The following is a 15,138-nucleotide window of genomic DNA, read 5'->3' on the forward strand; positions in this document are numbered from 1 at the left end:
TTTTTTTTTTTTTTTTTTTTTTTTAAACCAGGGATTGAATTTGGGACCTTGTGCTTGCAAGGCAAGCGTCAGAACCACTGAGCTAAATTCCCAGCCTTCTCCAACAATTTTGAAGGATAGTTTTACAGGGTACATCAGTCTGCAAAGGAGGTTGTTTTCCTTTAGGGCTTGAAGTACTTCACTCCTTCAGTATACCTTAAACAGCTAACTTTATACATTTTACTATAATAAGTCCCTGACTTACAAATGAATTCCATTCCAGGAGAATATTTGTGTTGGATTCATTTGTAAGTCGAACAAAGTGAGTCATACAATTTTGATATAAATATACAACGTATATTGCTTTGCACTTCCTAGCGGTCCCCTCTACATCACCACTGCTTTTCCTCTTGCTTCCGGACATCCTGAGCTCTGATTGCTGTACTACTGTACACTGTCTCACTGTACAGTCAGCACACAGCAGCACAACTGTGACAGTATCCGGCAGACATGAGCTACTCCTGCCATTTATTAGCATCTACAAATGTTTGTAATGTGAGGTCTGTTCATATATGTGACAGTTCGCAACCTGAATGCTCGTGAGTCGGGGACTTTCTGTATCATAAAAAAGAAAAAAGTCCAGCTTCGTTCTGTCTTGTGTCCATTTCCTTCTTACCAGGCCTGGGAAGTGAACAAAGGGACCAACTGTATAACCTCCTTCCTGGCTGATTGTGAGACCCAGCTGTGCCAGGCCCCACCACGAGGCCTGCTCTATGGTGTCCCCGTGAGCCTCAAGGAGTGCTTCAGTTACAAGGTACACCCTTCCCTGGTGTCAGGTTCCTCTCCCCTCCATTCCTGCAGCCAGCTCTGTGTCCTGGGTCACTTAGGTCCTGCAGAGGAAGTGTGATGTCCGGAAGTCTTGAGAGAGGATCGTGGGTGTGCCTGGCCATGGCCAGTGTGACAGCGGTGGGAGTGGACCTCTCCTGACTTATCTGCTGAGTTTTCCTGTCGCTCATCCTCCTCTTAGGGCCAGAACTCGACGCTGGGCTTGAGCCTGAATGAGGGGGTGCCAGCGGAGTGCGACAGTGTGGTAGTGCAGGTGCTGAAGTTGCAGGGCGCCGTGCCCTTCGTGCACACCAACATCCCCCAGTCCATGTTCAGGTTGAGCCTCAGCAAGGTGGGGTGGGGTGGGGTGGTTGGGACAGAGGTGCCAGCGTGACCCTGGCTGACCCGCCCCTGCTTCCTCCAGCTATGACTGCAGTAACCCCCTCTTCGGCCAGACCATGAACCCATGGAAGCCCTCTAAGAGCCCAGGCGGCTCCTCAGGGGGTGAAGGGGCCCTCATTGGGTCTGGAGGCTCCCCGCTGGGCTTGGGCACCGACATTGGAGGCAGCATCCGTTTCCCTTCTGCCTTCTGTGGCATCTGTGGCCTCAAGCCTACTGGGAACCGCCTCAGGTATGGTGGGTACAGGAGCTTCTGGGCCCCTTATTGTATGACCTTGGCCCAGCTTCCAACCTTTCTGGGCTCCAGGCAGGGATTCACTCACCAGAGTTTTACTGGGCGGAGTGTTACCACTAGCAGGGCTCCCAGTTTCCAGTGGTTGGGAGTACAGCACTTGGGGGAGTACAGCACTTCTACAGCGGCTTTGGGGTGGGCAGAAGGTAGCTATTTCCTGTTTACCACACCTTGTGTTTCGTTTCTTTTCTTTTTTTTTTTTTTTTTTTCTTTTTTTTTTTTTTTTTTTTACCTTGTGTTTCTTATCCAGCAAGAGAGGCGTGAAGAGCTGTGTCCATGGACAGATGGCAGGTGAGGTCTGTGGTTCTCTCAGTGCCCTGGATGAGGGTGGGGGAACTCCTGATCTGCCTCTGCCCCTGCCTCTCCTAGGTTTGAGTTCCGACCTTGCTCTTTCTACTCCTGGGCCATGGCCCAGCCCTTACTCCAACCCAGACCCAGAGCCCATCGGGGTCACGTGACCCCTTTTTCCTCCTGTCCCTGCTCAACAGTGCAGTTCTCCGTGGGCCCCATTGCTCGGGATGTGGAGAGCCTGGCACTGTGTCTGCGAGCTCTTCTGTGTGAGGACATGTTTCGCCTGGACCCCACCGTGCCACCCCTGCCCTTCAGAGAGGAGGTGAGTGGGGTAGGGGTGGGCAAATGGTGAACTCCTGAACCCAGGTGCTGTGACCAGGCCTCAGAGGCGTGCCCCCCCAAAGCGACCCCAAGATCTGAGGCCAAGGTCAGTTGCTGCTTCTCAGGTGGCCACTAGGTGACACCCTTGGACAAATGGGGACATTCGCGGGCCTTGCAGCTGGAGAACTCTTGTATCTGGTCTGTATTTGACCCTTAGTAAATAGCAGTTTTGCATGTGGTATTCCTGTCTGTATCCTCACTGGTGGGATGCTTCACATGTACTGAACTGTAGGGAGCTGTGCTGGCTCCTCAAAATATCGCCAGGACAGCCACTGATCAGAGCTGAGCTTACTACTTTCTGAAGTGGCTTCTACCTCCTCAGAGCTTCTGGAGTGCCTCAGAGGGCAGGGACAGTGCAGAGTGAATCCTTCTACATGGGGATTGGATGAGACTGGATAAGGTTGTGATCTAATAGTTAAGGACTGGGGACACAGCTTGCTGAGGGTATTGAGGTGACAGGATCAGAGTCCTGGGGTGTAAATATTATTTGGTGCTTTGTATGGAAGAGTTGATGAAGACTGTTGAAGAATACATATGGATATTTGCACTTACGTGATGTGAGCTCAGTTTCTCAATAGTCTGATGTTCCTCTCTCCTGTATGGGCCCCTTGTCCTCACCCTAGCCAGGCTGAGGGGCTGTGGGCAGGCGGGCCTTGGTGTTTCCTGGGGGCAGGGCAGGTGGGCAGATCTGGGCTGGGGAGGCTCTCACTCCTCAGCAGACAGGTTCAGACCATTGCAGCCTGAACCCTTCTTAAGAGGGAGGAGAGGAGAGGAGCCCTGTCTGGAGGTCTGGGAACCAGGAGAGGCGATAGAGAGGCTTGGCCCAGGAGTCAGGATGCCCAGGTCCAGGTCTGCCCCTGCTACTGTCTGCTGGGTAACCTTGGGCAAGTCTCAGCCCCGCTCTCTGGACCTTAAGCCTCAGTTTCCTCGTATGACTAGTGGGAATCTTCATCTCTGCTCTGCACCTCCGAGATACTACGAATGTGTTATATGATGGGGTAAATGTGGAAGGGTCTGGCGTGGCAGATGATCTCTTCTGAGGAAAAATGGGACCAAAAAGATCCAGGTTGCAGCTGAGTAGCTTCTGTAGTCTTTAGGAGCTCTGCCTAGGCCTTCCTCTCCTTGCCCTGACCCTGCCGCCTGTGTTTGTCCCCAGATCTATACAAGTTCTCAGCCCCTGCGTGTAGGATACTATGAAACTGACAACTATACCAGGCCCAGCCCAGCCATGAAGCGGGCCCTGCTGGAGACCAAGCAGAGCCTTGAAGCTGCTGGCCACACGGTATGGCTGCAGGATCCCACAGTCCTGGCATCTCCTCCCCTTCAGGGAAGCCTTCCTGGTACCTGTGGTACACCCTCCTGGGCTTTGTGGCTCCGATTATTTTATCACTAGTTAGAACCGTGGCCCTGTGGGACCAGTATATAGAGGACTCCCCAGGAGGCTGGGGCTGTGGGGGATGGAGAACTTAGCACATGCTGAGTGCTGCATTTTGAGGGGCCTCATCAATCATGAACAACAGTGACCAGCTATGCAGAGGTTCCTGGGGACCTGAGATAGTGGCGAGTGGTTTAGTCTGCTCATCTGAGAAAACCTTATATGTTTCTCCAGACTTCTTTGACAAGGCCCATTTTGCAGGGTGTTTTCATGGTTGGAAAGCCTGCCTCTGTGGTTCTTGTGAGAACAACCACATGGGCAAGGTGGTCCAGGTCCTCCTTAGGCTGCTAGGTGACATATGGGCCACGGGAGCAAGGCATGTTAAGGCTAGGACCTTATACCCCTCCATTCCTGCAGCTTGTTCCCTTCTTGCCAAGCAACATACCCTATGTTCTGGAGACCCTGTGTGCAGGTGGGCTGTTCAGTGATGGTGGCCACAGCTTCCTCCAGAACTTGTGAGTGCTCTTGAGCTTTGGGCTGTGTGGTGGGGTCAGGAAAATGAGGGCTGGGGATTTAGCTCAGTGGTGCTGCTGCCTGCTTTGCAAGTGCAAGGTCCCAAGTTTGATCATCTCTGGTACCAAAAAAAAAGAAAATGAATAGACCCAGGGAGAGCAGTTAGGCCTTGTGATCCTCCAGGATAGGCTCAACCACATTCAAAGAAGGATTGTGATTTCTGGGCAGGGACCTTGCTGTCCTTCCTATTGTACAAGTTGAGCCTGGAGATATCATGCTAGGGAGAGGTGTCAGCCCAAGGGAGGCTGACTGTGCATACCCCCTTCTCCACTGAGTTTGTTGTGGTATAGGAGGAGTTAAGGGGAGTTCCCTGCTGTCTAGGAAAGGTCAGAAACAAGGACAGCATCAAGGCAGGTGGATTGGAGTATAGACATCAGGCTGTAACTCCAAGCTCTGTCTTGTCTGAGCCAAGTCTTTCCTTTTCAGTAGGACCTCACTTTTTATTTCTGTATAACATGTGAGTTGTACCAGATTCACTTTAAGGGATTTGACTGAACTGATGTTTAGAGAAGATGGTTCTCCTTGGCTGTTTTCAGTCATAACAGGGGTAGAGGATGGACCTGTGAAGGTGATGGGCTGGCTGGACTGGTGCCTCTCAGGCTGTAGACCTCATTATGGGGACACTTGGACCCTGCAGTCTTTCTCAGTCAAGGATTCAGCTCGTCCTTCCCTCTCCCAGCAGCTGAGCATGGCCCAGGCTTCAGTAGAAAATGTTACCTCTTACTCTGGCCTTGAGGTGGAGCCCCAGGATCAGCCACCTGAGACCTTTCTCTGAGATCTTGAGCTGGGTCAGAGAGAGAGAGAATTCATGGGTAGCCAATCTGGAATGCCCCATGTGAGCCTGCAGGCTGGCAGTGGTCTTGATAAGCACAGGCCCTCAGTTGGGACAGGGAGATGTTGCCCTCAGTCCCTATAGCTCTGAGCTAGATCTGCTGGAGATGGGGACCCTGAGTCCTGCCTTGGGGACTCCAGTGGGTGTGGATAAAGCCCAGGTGTCCAGAAGAATTGGCAGAAACAAAGCATGTGTTGGAAAGAGGAAGAAGAAGGGTTGGAGGCCAGCAGTTACTGGAATCTGGTGAGGAGGGGTGGACAGGGCCACTCATAGAGAAGAGGGTTTGCAGCTGGTGGAGAGTGAGTCAGGAGGGAACCAGGATGGGAGCTCCTAGACTGAGCCTTTTGTTTCCCAGCAAAGGTGATTTTGTGGACCCCTGCCTGAGAGACCTGATCTTAATTCTGAAGCTGCCCAACTGGCTTAAAAAACTGCTAGCCTTCCTGTTGAAGCCTCTGGTAAGAACCCAAGGAGTGCAAGGGGTTAGGGGAGCTTCTGGGACCCCCATCCTCTGATAACCCATGGCCTCCCTTTGGCATCTCCATTTGGACAGGCCTAAGCGCCTCTTGTCTCCAACCCTCTCCCCAACTGTTCTCCCCAACCCCTGCATCTTTGACAACCTGCTTTCCCAAAGGGTGGCCAGCTCGTGGCCCCAGACTAAGTCACTGACCTTGTGTCTGTTTTGGTGCAGTTCCCACGGGTGGCAGCTTTTCTCAGCAACATGAAGCCTCGGTGAGGATTCTTCCTGTGCCCAGATGCCCTCCCTCTTTGCTCTACCTGTTCTGAGGCCAGATGGTTTCTGACAGGAGAAGCCCCTGGGGGAGATGACTTCTGAGGTGGAAATGGCCCAGATGGGGGGCCCTCAGGTGGGATCTTGAAACTGTCTTACTGGGGCCCAGGTCTGGCTGTAGAGCAAGGGAACAAACAAGAGGGGAGAGGTGGAGGGGAGAAAGTCAGACTGGCTGGGCGTGGGAGGAAGCACTAGGAAGGAGTTTTCCCAGGCTCAGTGGCACCTGGAGATGCTGGGCCCTGGGTGACAGATGAAATCCTTTTAGAGTTCTGAACTGAACTGAATTGCACTGGTCTTACTGGCCCTTTAGTAGGTCAGGCTGGAAGTAAAGGACATAAGGCACCTCATTTTCACCCAGCCATCCTATGTACTTGCTCCCCTTTTCACCTCCAGATGTTCAGAACCTTTGACAGCCCTGGCCTCTTCTTGGTCCTGAGGATAGTGAGGATTCAGGCCTGGTTTGGTGCGGGAGTCACTGCTGTGGAGTCACTAAGTGACTCAGCTTAGGTTCCTCTGAAGCCTGGTCTGTCTCATCTGGTCTTTGAACTGTCTTGCTTTGAACTTCTGCCCTCTCAGAGATCGGTAGAGTTGAGGGCTATGGAGGAGTGAAATATAGAAGCAGTGGAAGTAGGGTGTCTGGTATTTCTGACCTCCTTGGCTTTGGCCATGATGACCAGCGATGTTACTCCCTCTCCCCAGGTCAGCTAGAGAACTCTGGGAACTGCAGCACAAGATTGAGGTGAGGCCTGAGAGCCCCTGCCCTGGAGTAGGGTAGTTAAGGGGAGGGGAGCTGTCCAGGGCACCTGCCAACAGGATCTTCAGCCCAGTGTTGCTGCTGATCTGCTGGAGTGCCCTGTCATCCCCACTTGCCTTTTCCTGGACTACAGACTGAACCCTGCTCTCTGATGCTCATTTTTCTAGTGCTCATCCTTGGGGCTGGGTTAGTATGGGGCTCCTGTCCTGGGTACTTCTTTGCCCCTCTGAGGCTCCCTGAGACCATGCAGACTATAGCTCCACCTCTGCAGGGAGACTAGTGCCTACGGTTTGGGTGGGAGGTGGAACAGTGATGCCCCTGAGAAGCAGTGCTTCCCGCCTGCCCAAGAGGCCTTCTGTGGTCTCATGGCTCAGCTCAGCTGAGATCCGGCAGCAGGTGCTGAGGCCAGAGCCAGCCCAGGCCTACAATGCGGAGTTCTGGATGGGCTGGGTCTGAGTGCCTCCTCTGTTGGCTGATGCCCCCTCAGGAGTACCAAGAATCTGTGATTGCTGAGTGGAGAGCATTGAACCTGGATGTGCTACTGACCCCTATGCTGGGCCCTGCTTTGGACCTGAACACCGCAGGCAAGGCCACAGGTGAGGCCTGCTTTTCATCTTACTCCCCTCACACCTCCGCCCGACCCTGATGTCTGACAGTTCAGCAGCCCCATGGAGCTGCTGGGACTTAGAGGAGGGCGAGTCCCCTGCCCTTGGGGGCTCATAGCCTGGCTGGCTGGAGCGAGCATTCATGAGGAATGCCCTAGGAGGCAGTGAGATCCCTCTCTGGTGTGGACTATTTCAGTTGGAAATCTCGTTACAAGGTCTGTAGTTTGGGGAGGTGGTATTTAAACCTAGGTGGTATTTATATGAGCCAAGAAAATAGGAACAATATTCAAGAAGCCTCGTGGGCGAAGTATCAGGGGATCTTGCTGGGTTCGTGGGATTTGTCGCTCCAACTTCAGCCCGGGAGAGGGTCTTTCCCTGCTGGGGAAGCAGGGTGCCATTTCACAGGGCAGGTGACTGAGGCCCGGCGTGGACACTCAGCCCTGCGGGCCTCGAGGCTGCTGCACCTTTGTGATGTGTTCCAGGGGCCATCAGCTACACTGTCCTGTACAACTGCCTGAATTTCCCTGCGGGAGTGGTGCCCGTCACCACGGTGACCGCTGAGGACGAGGCCCAGATGGAACATTACCGGGGCTACTTTGGGGATATCTGGGACAAGGTGCTACAGAAGGTAAGGCCTGCCCGTCCCCCAGCTCACTTCCTCCCCACCCATCCCCCGGCTGGTGTCCTCAGCACTTGGTGCCCTCGCCAGTCCTCAAATCAATACTGCACCTGGCCCTGATTGCTGCTCTCCTCCGGTGAGGCACTCCCTTCCTGGGCCCTGGGCAGTGGGAAGGGGAGGTTACTGAAGACCTCTACAGGGAAACTACAACACAAACTGATAAGACTAAAGAAACAAATGAGACTTAGGGAAAACTAGGTCTCGGGTCTGACCTATGCTGCTTTGGGCAGCAGAGACATCGGGCACCAAGGGCACCAAGTATTTATTGATTACAAGTGCAGGAAGATAAGCAGGGTGTGCTTTGAAAACATCTAGTGACATAAGACATAGCGTGGGATGCCCAGAAGCATCTGGCTGGGAGCATGTGGTGATGGCAGATATGTAAGCCCGCACATCTGATATACAGCCAGGGATAGCTGATGTACAAACAAGGATGTAAAGGGGGAAGGCACTGCTTATCTTGCTTGGGAGATCAAAGGGTGCTGAGACTGGGTTGCAGTTAACCAGAGTCTGCTAATATTGAGCAGAGTTGTCTGCTACACCCGTCCTGATGTCCATGTCTCCTGCAGGCCCTGAAGAACGGTGTGGGGCTGCCTGTGGCTGTGCAGTGTGTGGCTCTGCCCTGGCAGGAAGAGCTGTGTCTGCGGTTCATGCGGGAGGTGGAGCGACTGATGACCCCTGAAAAGCGGCCATCCTGAGAGCCACCTGCCTACCTGGCTCCAAAGGACCCGACACCCACATACCCTGTATCCCAGCCTAATGGGGCACGCGGCCACCCTGTGAGGGAACACTCAGAATGGGTCAGAGGCAACCACGTCTCCTTCTTTCAGTCCCCGCCAAAACACAGACCTGCTCCACCTCAAGTCTGGATCTTGCTCCCTTCTCTGGTTCATTTTCCACCATGATCCCCCACCTTATGTGGCAGCCAGCAGGTATGACAGGGACCAAGACCACCAAAGTCAAGAAACATTTCCTAGTTTGTGGGGTGCTGGGGCTGGAGCCTATTGAAAGCAGGGCTGGCTTAATCTTCCAGAGACAGGTGGCAGCCACGTCACCAAAACCTCTGCTCCAAAACCTCCCCTGGTGTCCATCATCCACAGGAGGGACACAGGCTTGTGTCCCCAGCACTTCACTTCAGCCCCCTCCCTGCCCCGCTTGGACTCCGCCCAGCACTGCTGGATACAGGGGTTTTTCTTCCTTTGCTTCTCTCTGCTGATAATGCCCTTTCTACTTCTGTAGCACCCAATCTTTGAAGGCCCAGCTCAGATCCCTCTTTCTCCAAGAGGTTTTCTGAGCTTCTTCTGGGCCCTGAAAGAGTGTGAGTTTTTTCCTCCCAGTCTCCCCTGAGTGAGGCGTCTCGGTGGGTCTGCTTTGCTGGCCATCTCTCCTTGATGGTGGCGACTGCATTTCTATGTCTCTGTGTTGTGTGGCCTGCACAGGGCAATGGGGAAGCACCTGAGTTGGGCCGCAGGGAATTGAGTGGACACAGTTGGCCCTGAGCTGGTGCTGTTGGGTCAAGGAGTCCACAGGCACAGGGCTGGTGGTCAGCGAGTGACAAGGCAGGTAGAGAGTGCTCACTCGTAGGGCCAGCCAAAGCCTGGACTGCTCTGGGAAGGCTTGCTGAAGGAGGACCAGTGTTGAGTCCAGAAGGTTCTCCCATGCTGAGATACAAAGGATCAGGTCTTCCCAGGGAGGAGGCACTGTATGTCCAAGACCAGGGTGAGCTTGATATGGCAGGAATGCTGAATGGGCGCAGGAGAAGCAGGGATCTATGTTAAGTCTAGATAAGGTGAACGTGGGTAGCCAGGCCAACAACTTGAATTCTGTCTCAAGGGACATGGAGGCTTGCAAAGGGCCCATATAGGCACAGTGAGGAGAGTAGAGAGAGGGGCAAAGCCTGGAAAAGGATGAGAATGCTGCTCCGGACCCCTAATCTGGGCAAAGGGGGGAAGGGTAGAGAGGCTGTCTTACCTCGGAGTCTGGCCCTGCCCTGTCTGCCAGCTCACATCTTGCTGGACTGAGTTGCCTGGCAGGGGAAGGACAGTTAGTTTGTGATGTGCTGCTGAGGTTTTCCCCCATCTGCCCTGGCCATAGCCTAACTCCTGCTGTCGCAGATGTTTCAGAGCTCAATCCCCTGAGGGTAGGGTGGGTACTGGCTCACATCTGGCCCATTTTAACGCCTGCCATTGTCTTTTCCAGACTTCCCCCACTCCCCCGGTTATTTCCCTGTTCTTCTGAGAGTGCTTTCCTTCCAGGTTACGAGCCTAGCGGTGTCCATGCCCCTACCAAACTTCCTCTGTCTGGGAGGGCCCATGCCTTGGGGGGTGGCTGACTCCAGGGCCCGGCCTGAACTGGGACACCTAGATTGAGATCAGTAAGTTGGTGCCATACTTCTTCCTGCTTCCTCGTGACTTGACAACTTCTGTAATTTTCCCTCATTGTCTCCTGAAACCATCTGCCAGCTGCCCGAGCTTTCTCTTTCTCCTGTCCATTTCACTTCCAGTTACTGACATCCTTGTCCTTTCAGACACAGAGCTGAAGAGTGGAGATGCCACTCCTTCATTCTTTCACTGGTTCATTGATTTCAGCCCTTGGAGCCTCAGCCTGGCCACATCCAGCCCTGTGCTGAGTGTGGCTGGACACGGACGCGAACCAAGCCTGGCTGCCATCCTTGAGAGGATACTGGCAAACACGCCTGCTCCCTAGTGATCAGGGATGGCCAAGGGAGAGAGGAGCCCCTTGCTGCCGAGGGAAGGGGGATGGGGTCACAGAGGTTCAGAGGTGTCCACTGTATTACATCTCCACCACCATGCTTTTGTCCAAGCCACCTGCCTGTCATCCAGGTACTGCAGTAACTTCCTAACCCTTGGGCTCCCTGCTTCCATCTTCGGGTGGTCCCCAGTCTGTTCTCCAAACAGTAGCCAGAGCGATCCTTCAGAAGTGAATCAGGTTGAGCCATTCACTATTTAAGACTTTCCAGTGCCTCTCCATCCCACCTAGAAGAAAATCCAGTTTCCACCTCTTCGGTCTCATCTTGGGTGGATCTCTTTCTCTCAGCCCCTGTGCTCCAGCCACACAAGCACCTTTGGTTTCTTAATTATCTTGAACTGCGGTCCCTGTTTCAGAGCTTCTGTGTTACTTGTTCCTCTGGAATACTCAGTCTCAGTCACCGTCCCTCACACTGGCTGTCACTTTCTAACATGTTACCCTTTGTTTGTTTGTTTTTTGTGGTACCAGAGATGGAACGTGGGCCCTTGTGCTTGCAAGGTGGTAGGCAGCAGAACCACTGAGCCACATCCCCAGCCCATACCCTTTGTATTTTAAACATAGCATTATCTCTATCTAAAATGATTTATGTGTTTTTGTCTCTTCTACTAAAACAACCATACTTTTTCTTGTTTCTGATTATATTCTCGGCACGAAGGTTGTGCAGAAGAAGGTGCTTAGTTACTTCTGTGAAATTAAGTGAGCATCTACTAGGGAGCCAGGCACGGTGATGGGGCTGGGACCACAGCGACAGATGACACAAGACTTGGTTCCTGTCCTCTTGGAGCTTACATTCTAGAGGATGTTGCTAGAATGAAGGCAGGGGGTGTGTTAACAAGGACTCCTGAATATTTAACGCATGGAGAGATAAGGTGACTTTTGATTAGCAGAGAAGGAGGAAAGGGATCAGAACCACATTCCTGAATACCTACAGTGAACCACCTACCTTCTGGAGTCATCATCCTCCAGATGATTTAATCCTCCGGTCATTTAATTATCCTGCTCATCGTTTAGTAATATTTATTTATTTATTTATTTATTATTTTCGGATGCGGGGATCGAACTTGGGCCCTTGCGCTTTCGAGGCAGGCAGTGGAACCACTGAGCCAAATCCCTGGCCCTCGCTTAGTAGTACTGTTTGCCCTCATTTTACAGAAAGATTATATATCTTGCCCGGGGTCCCGTGGCTAGAAATGGATTGGAAATGAAGCTGCGTCAACCTTTGTCAGTGCCTTGTGGCACGTCAGGGCCCCTTCTGGTGTCCCGTGACATCGAGGCTGGGCGAGCACATTGCAGCCAAAGTCAGTTCTTCCCTTCCCTTCCAGATCACCTGTCTCCTGGCCTCAACACCTTCAAGGTCACAAGGCTGCCACCCGTCCCCGTGGCCTTTCCCCTCCTTACCACGTCCACCGTCGCAGCTCCTTGCTTGGCCTTCTCTGCTTCTGCTGCGATTGTCTCTAAGCAGCCTTCATGTGGCAGTGAGGTGGGCTTTCTAAGTGCAAATATGAATACACTTAATGTCTTTAGTATCATCTGTGCCAAGTGCGACTCCTTGCTCCCACCTCCAAGGCTACGCTTGGCCTTCGAGCAGTGCTGAGCACCCAGTGCACCTCCCACCTCCCTACCCTTGCCCCTGTGGTTGCTGTGCAGGACGCTCTTCCTCTGCTCTTCACCTTGTGACTGCCTACTCATCCCGGGCCAGAGTGATTGTCTCTCACTCACAACTCTGCCAGGCACTGTCGCACTGTCTTGTGCTTCTCCCCATGCCTGAGGCAGATGCGGTATTGTAATCGTAAGATGCAACACCTATTAGATTGTGGTGTTGATGACCCCACTGTGTCATTTGAAAATTGGGGCATTACTATTTCCATTTTATACCAGAGGAACTGAAGTTCAGAGATGCTGATTTGTCCAGGGCCAATCAGTAAAGGGTACAGAGAGGATTTGAAACCCACATGCCCCACTGTGGGCTACGCAGACGTTCCTCATTTATACAAGAACAGGCATTGAATGTGCTGCAAGTACAGCCCCTGTTGTGGGCACACAAACATGATGAAGACAGAGACAACGCCTACCTGCTGCTCTGCAGGGGTCACACACTTTAGACTTACATACACAGTCAATTCATGAGCTTCCCAACAAGATCTGTCTTCAGTCCGTGTTTCTCTAGCTGGCTGGCCTTGGCTGGACCCTCCCAGACTTCCCACACATGGTTTAGGAGTGGTGTTCCTGGCCACCTTAGATGGGTGATGCCACTTGGGGTCAGGGCTGTGCAGTTGGCTTTGTAAGCCCAGCACCCTGCATGGTGCCTCATACTCGGTGGATACACCGGGTGTGGTGGTGCTCTCCCTTGGGTGGGTGCAAGATGGTCCCTGAGATCCCTGCCTGTTCCCTCTGGTGACCCGTACTTTTTTCCCTTCCTGGGCCCAAATGCCTGCCTGAAATGTCCACTCTGGGGAAATAAGGTTACCTCCCTGTGTGTGCTTATACGGAGCACAGAGGGTTGGTGATTACTGGGTGAGCAACAGGAAACCATAGAACAACCCCATCTAGAATTCTTGAAGGTCAAACTAGGGCATTGGAGGGGCATTATGTGAGGAAGGTGATGTCAGAGCCTTGTCACCTTTGCCACTGCAAGGCTTGGGACCCTCTTCAGTCTTGTCTCTGCCAAAGCTTCTTCCTCTTTGTGGCCTGAGGGATGGGGGACTTTGTCCCCAAGAAGTCCAGGTAGGGGTCAGAACTGGCTGGGAAAAGGCAGGACTGTGGCACACCCAGGGCTGGGGCTTCTGTACCCACAGCCCCAGGTACGATGGGGGCTCTGGCAGTGTGGCTGACAAACAGCAAGAGGGCTCTTGAGGAAGCAGCAGACTTAACCACAGAGGTCCACGATGCTGGGGCTGGCGGGGCTGGGGAATTTGCCTATGGACCCTACTGGTGGATGTGCTGCTGCTCTGGCAACATAGTCCAAAAAGGACCAAGGTCCCCTGGGCGCAGGAGCTTAGGAAGGTGGAGCTGCAGCAGATGGAGGCCCTCGTCAGCATCTCTGGCAGCAGATGAACAGACAGCATTCCCTGAGGTTCCTAGCCCCAGGGACCCTCGGCCCTCAATCCCGGTAGATGGACACACGCTTCCCCTGGCCCCATTCCCTTCAGAATATGGAGAGCCCAGCTGGGCAGTCTTCACCCTAACTCTCCCCTACCAGCTCATTGTGTCCCTGTCAGTTTTTCTCCATCCATGTTCACGGAGCCTGTGGAGGTCAGGGACCAAGTCTTTTTGCTGTTATCTCAGTGCTGGACACATGGCTTAGTAATATACTTGCTTGGAGTCGTTGTTGAAATGAATAGATGGAAGCTACTGGAGGTCCCTGAAAACCCCCAAACCCCACTGAGACAGGAACCTTCGTCTACCCCATCCCATGCAGTCCTGAAAACATTTGCTGAGCAACTATAAGTGCAACACATAGGGAGCTAGAGACAGGGCTCCTGCAGAGCTGTGGGTCTTACAAGGTGGCTTTAACTGATCAGAAGGGGCTATTTCAAGATATTTGACAGCCATCACAGCTGGATGGAATGGAATTAGCAGGTGAAGTGGCTGAGCTATGGGTGTATCAGCAAAGCCTTCCTGAGGTGGCAGAGAGAAGGGTGGGAAGGCAGGGCATGGAGACAGAGACTGAGCCTGAATTTGTCTGGAGGATGTGACGCGCCCTTTCTGGACACTGGGCTCCTCAGCTGCTGGACGAGGGAGGGTTCAGTGTATCTTGGGGTTCCCATCTTTGGTTGATGGTGGCAGGCTCTCTCTGGGAGCACTGGGGTTAGGGGTTAAGGATAGTGCCTGAGGTGCAGTCTCCCTATGCTCTGGATTTCCAGAGTGTCCTCTGCTGTCCCCTGGATGGTGATTGATGGCCCCAATGGGCAGCTTCTGTGCCTGAGCTGCTGCAGTTGCTGAGAATGTGTATTAATATTAATTGGGGCTAATTAGTTGGATAAATCAATCTGCCCCCAGAGAGCAGCTGCCCCCCTGGTTGATGATGAGGAAGTCCAGGCTAATGGGGTTGCTCTGGCAAATCAGCTTGATGGAGAGCGTTCCTGTGGGTGGTGGCCCCATCTGTGGGCATTGGTGGGCTTAGGCTCCTTTAGTGTGGGTCAAGGCCTGCTTGCTCAGCCTCCTGCTGGGGTTTCATCTGCTGTGTTTGGGTGTGCCTGGAGGTGTGTGGCTGGTATCTATCTGATTGCATGCCTGTGGTATGTGTGTGCCTGGTTGGGTGTGCACACCAGCTGGATTGTGTACATCTTGATATGTGTGGCTGGTGTGGGTCTGAGTGTTTGAGTCAATATGTACCTGTGTGGTGGTGCCTGATACCTGGGGACGGCTGGTTGTACATGTGTCTGGACATCATTGTGTACATGTAGATGTCTGGGGCATGCAGCTACTGGGGTGGGTGCCAGGTGGGAGTTTCGGGTTGGCTGGCAGAGTGGAGGGGACTTGGGGTGAGGTCACTCATGGTATCTTCGGATTTATGGCTCCAGGTTTCTCGGTTCTCCCCAACAAAGCTACACCAATCTTCCCTGGACAACTTCCTAGTCTGGTCACCATCCATTAG

The 15,138-nt window shown here is 53.1% G+C and overlaps 1 protein-coding gene across 3 annotated transcripts in view; it reads left to right on the forward strand.

Annotated features, from left to right (window-relative positions):
• The window catches only part of Faah (fatty acid amide hydrolase), a 19,598-nt gene extending 10,118 nt beyond the window's left edge, over positions 1 to 9,480 (forward strand). For all 3 annotated transcript variants that reach the window (XM_010610218.2, XM_010610219.2, XM_010610220.2), the window contains exons 3-15: positions 659 to 793; positions 1,007 to 1,140; positions 1,229 to 1,435; positions 1,746 to 1,786; positions 1,984 to 2,108; positions 3,324 to 3,449; positions 3,960 to 4,057; positions 5,303 to 5,402; positions 5,636 to 5,676; positions 6,434 to 6,473; positions 6,976 to 7,084; positions 7,576 to 7,721; positions 8,342 to 9,480. In XM_010610218.2, the coding sequence (XP_010608520.1) occupies positions 659 to 793; positions 1,007 to 1,140; positions 1,229 to 1,435; positions 1,746 to 1,786; positions 1,984 to 2,108; positions 3,324 to 3,449; positions 3,960 to 4,057; positions 5,303 to 5,402; positions 5,636 to 5,676; positions 6,434 to 6,473; positions 6,976 to 7,084; positions 7,576 to 7,721; positions 8,342 to 8,470 (1,431 nt within the window). In that variant the 3' untranslated portion in view covers positions 8,471 to 9,480. The remainder of the gene's footprint in view (positions 1 to 658; positions 794 to 1,006; positions 1,141 to 1,228; positions 1,436 to 1,745; positions 1,787 to 1,983; positions 2,109 to 3,323; positions 3,450 to 3,959; positions 4,058 to 5,302; positions 5,403 to 5,635; positions 5,677 to 6,433; positions 6,474 to 6,975; positions 7,085 to 7,575; positions 7,722 to 8,341) is intronic.
• The last annotated feature ends 5,658 nt before the right edge of the window (positions 9,481 to 15,138 follow it).

This window comes from Fukomys damarensis, unplaced genomic scaffold (assembly GCF_012274545.1).
Source record: "Fukomys damarensis isolate Sample0158 unplaced genomic scaffold, DMR_v1.0_HiC HiC_scaffold_23, whole genome shotgun sequence".
NCBI classification, from domain to species: domain Eukaryota; kingdom Metazoa; phylum Chordata; class Mammalia; order Rodentia; family Bathyergidae; genus Fukomys; species Fukomys damarensis.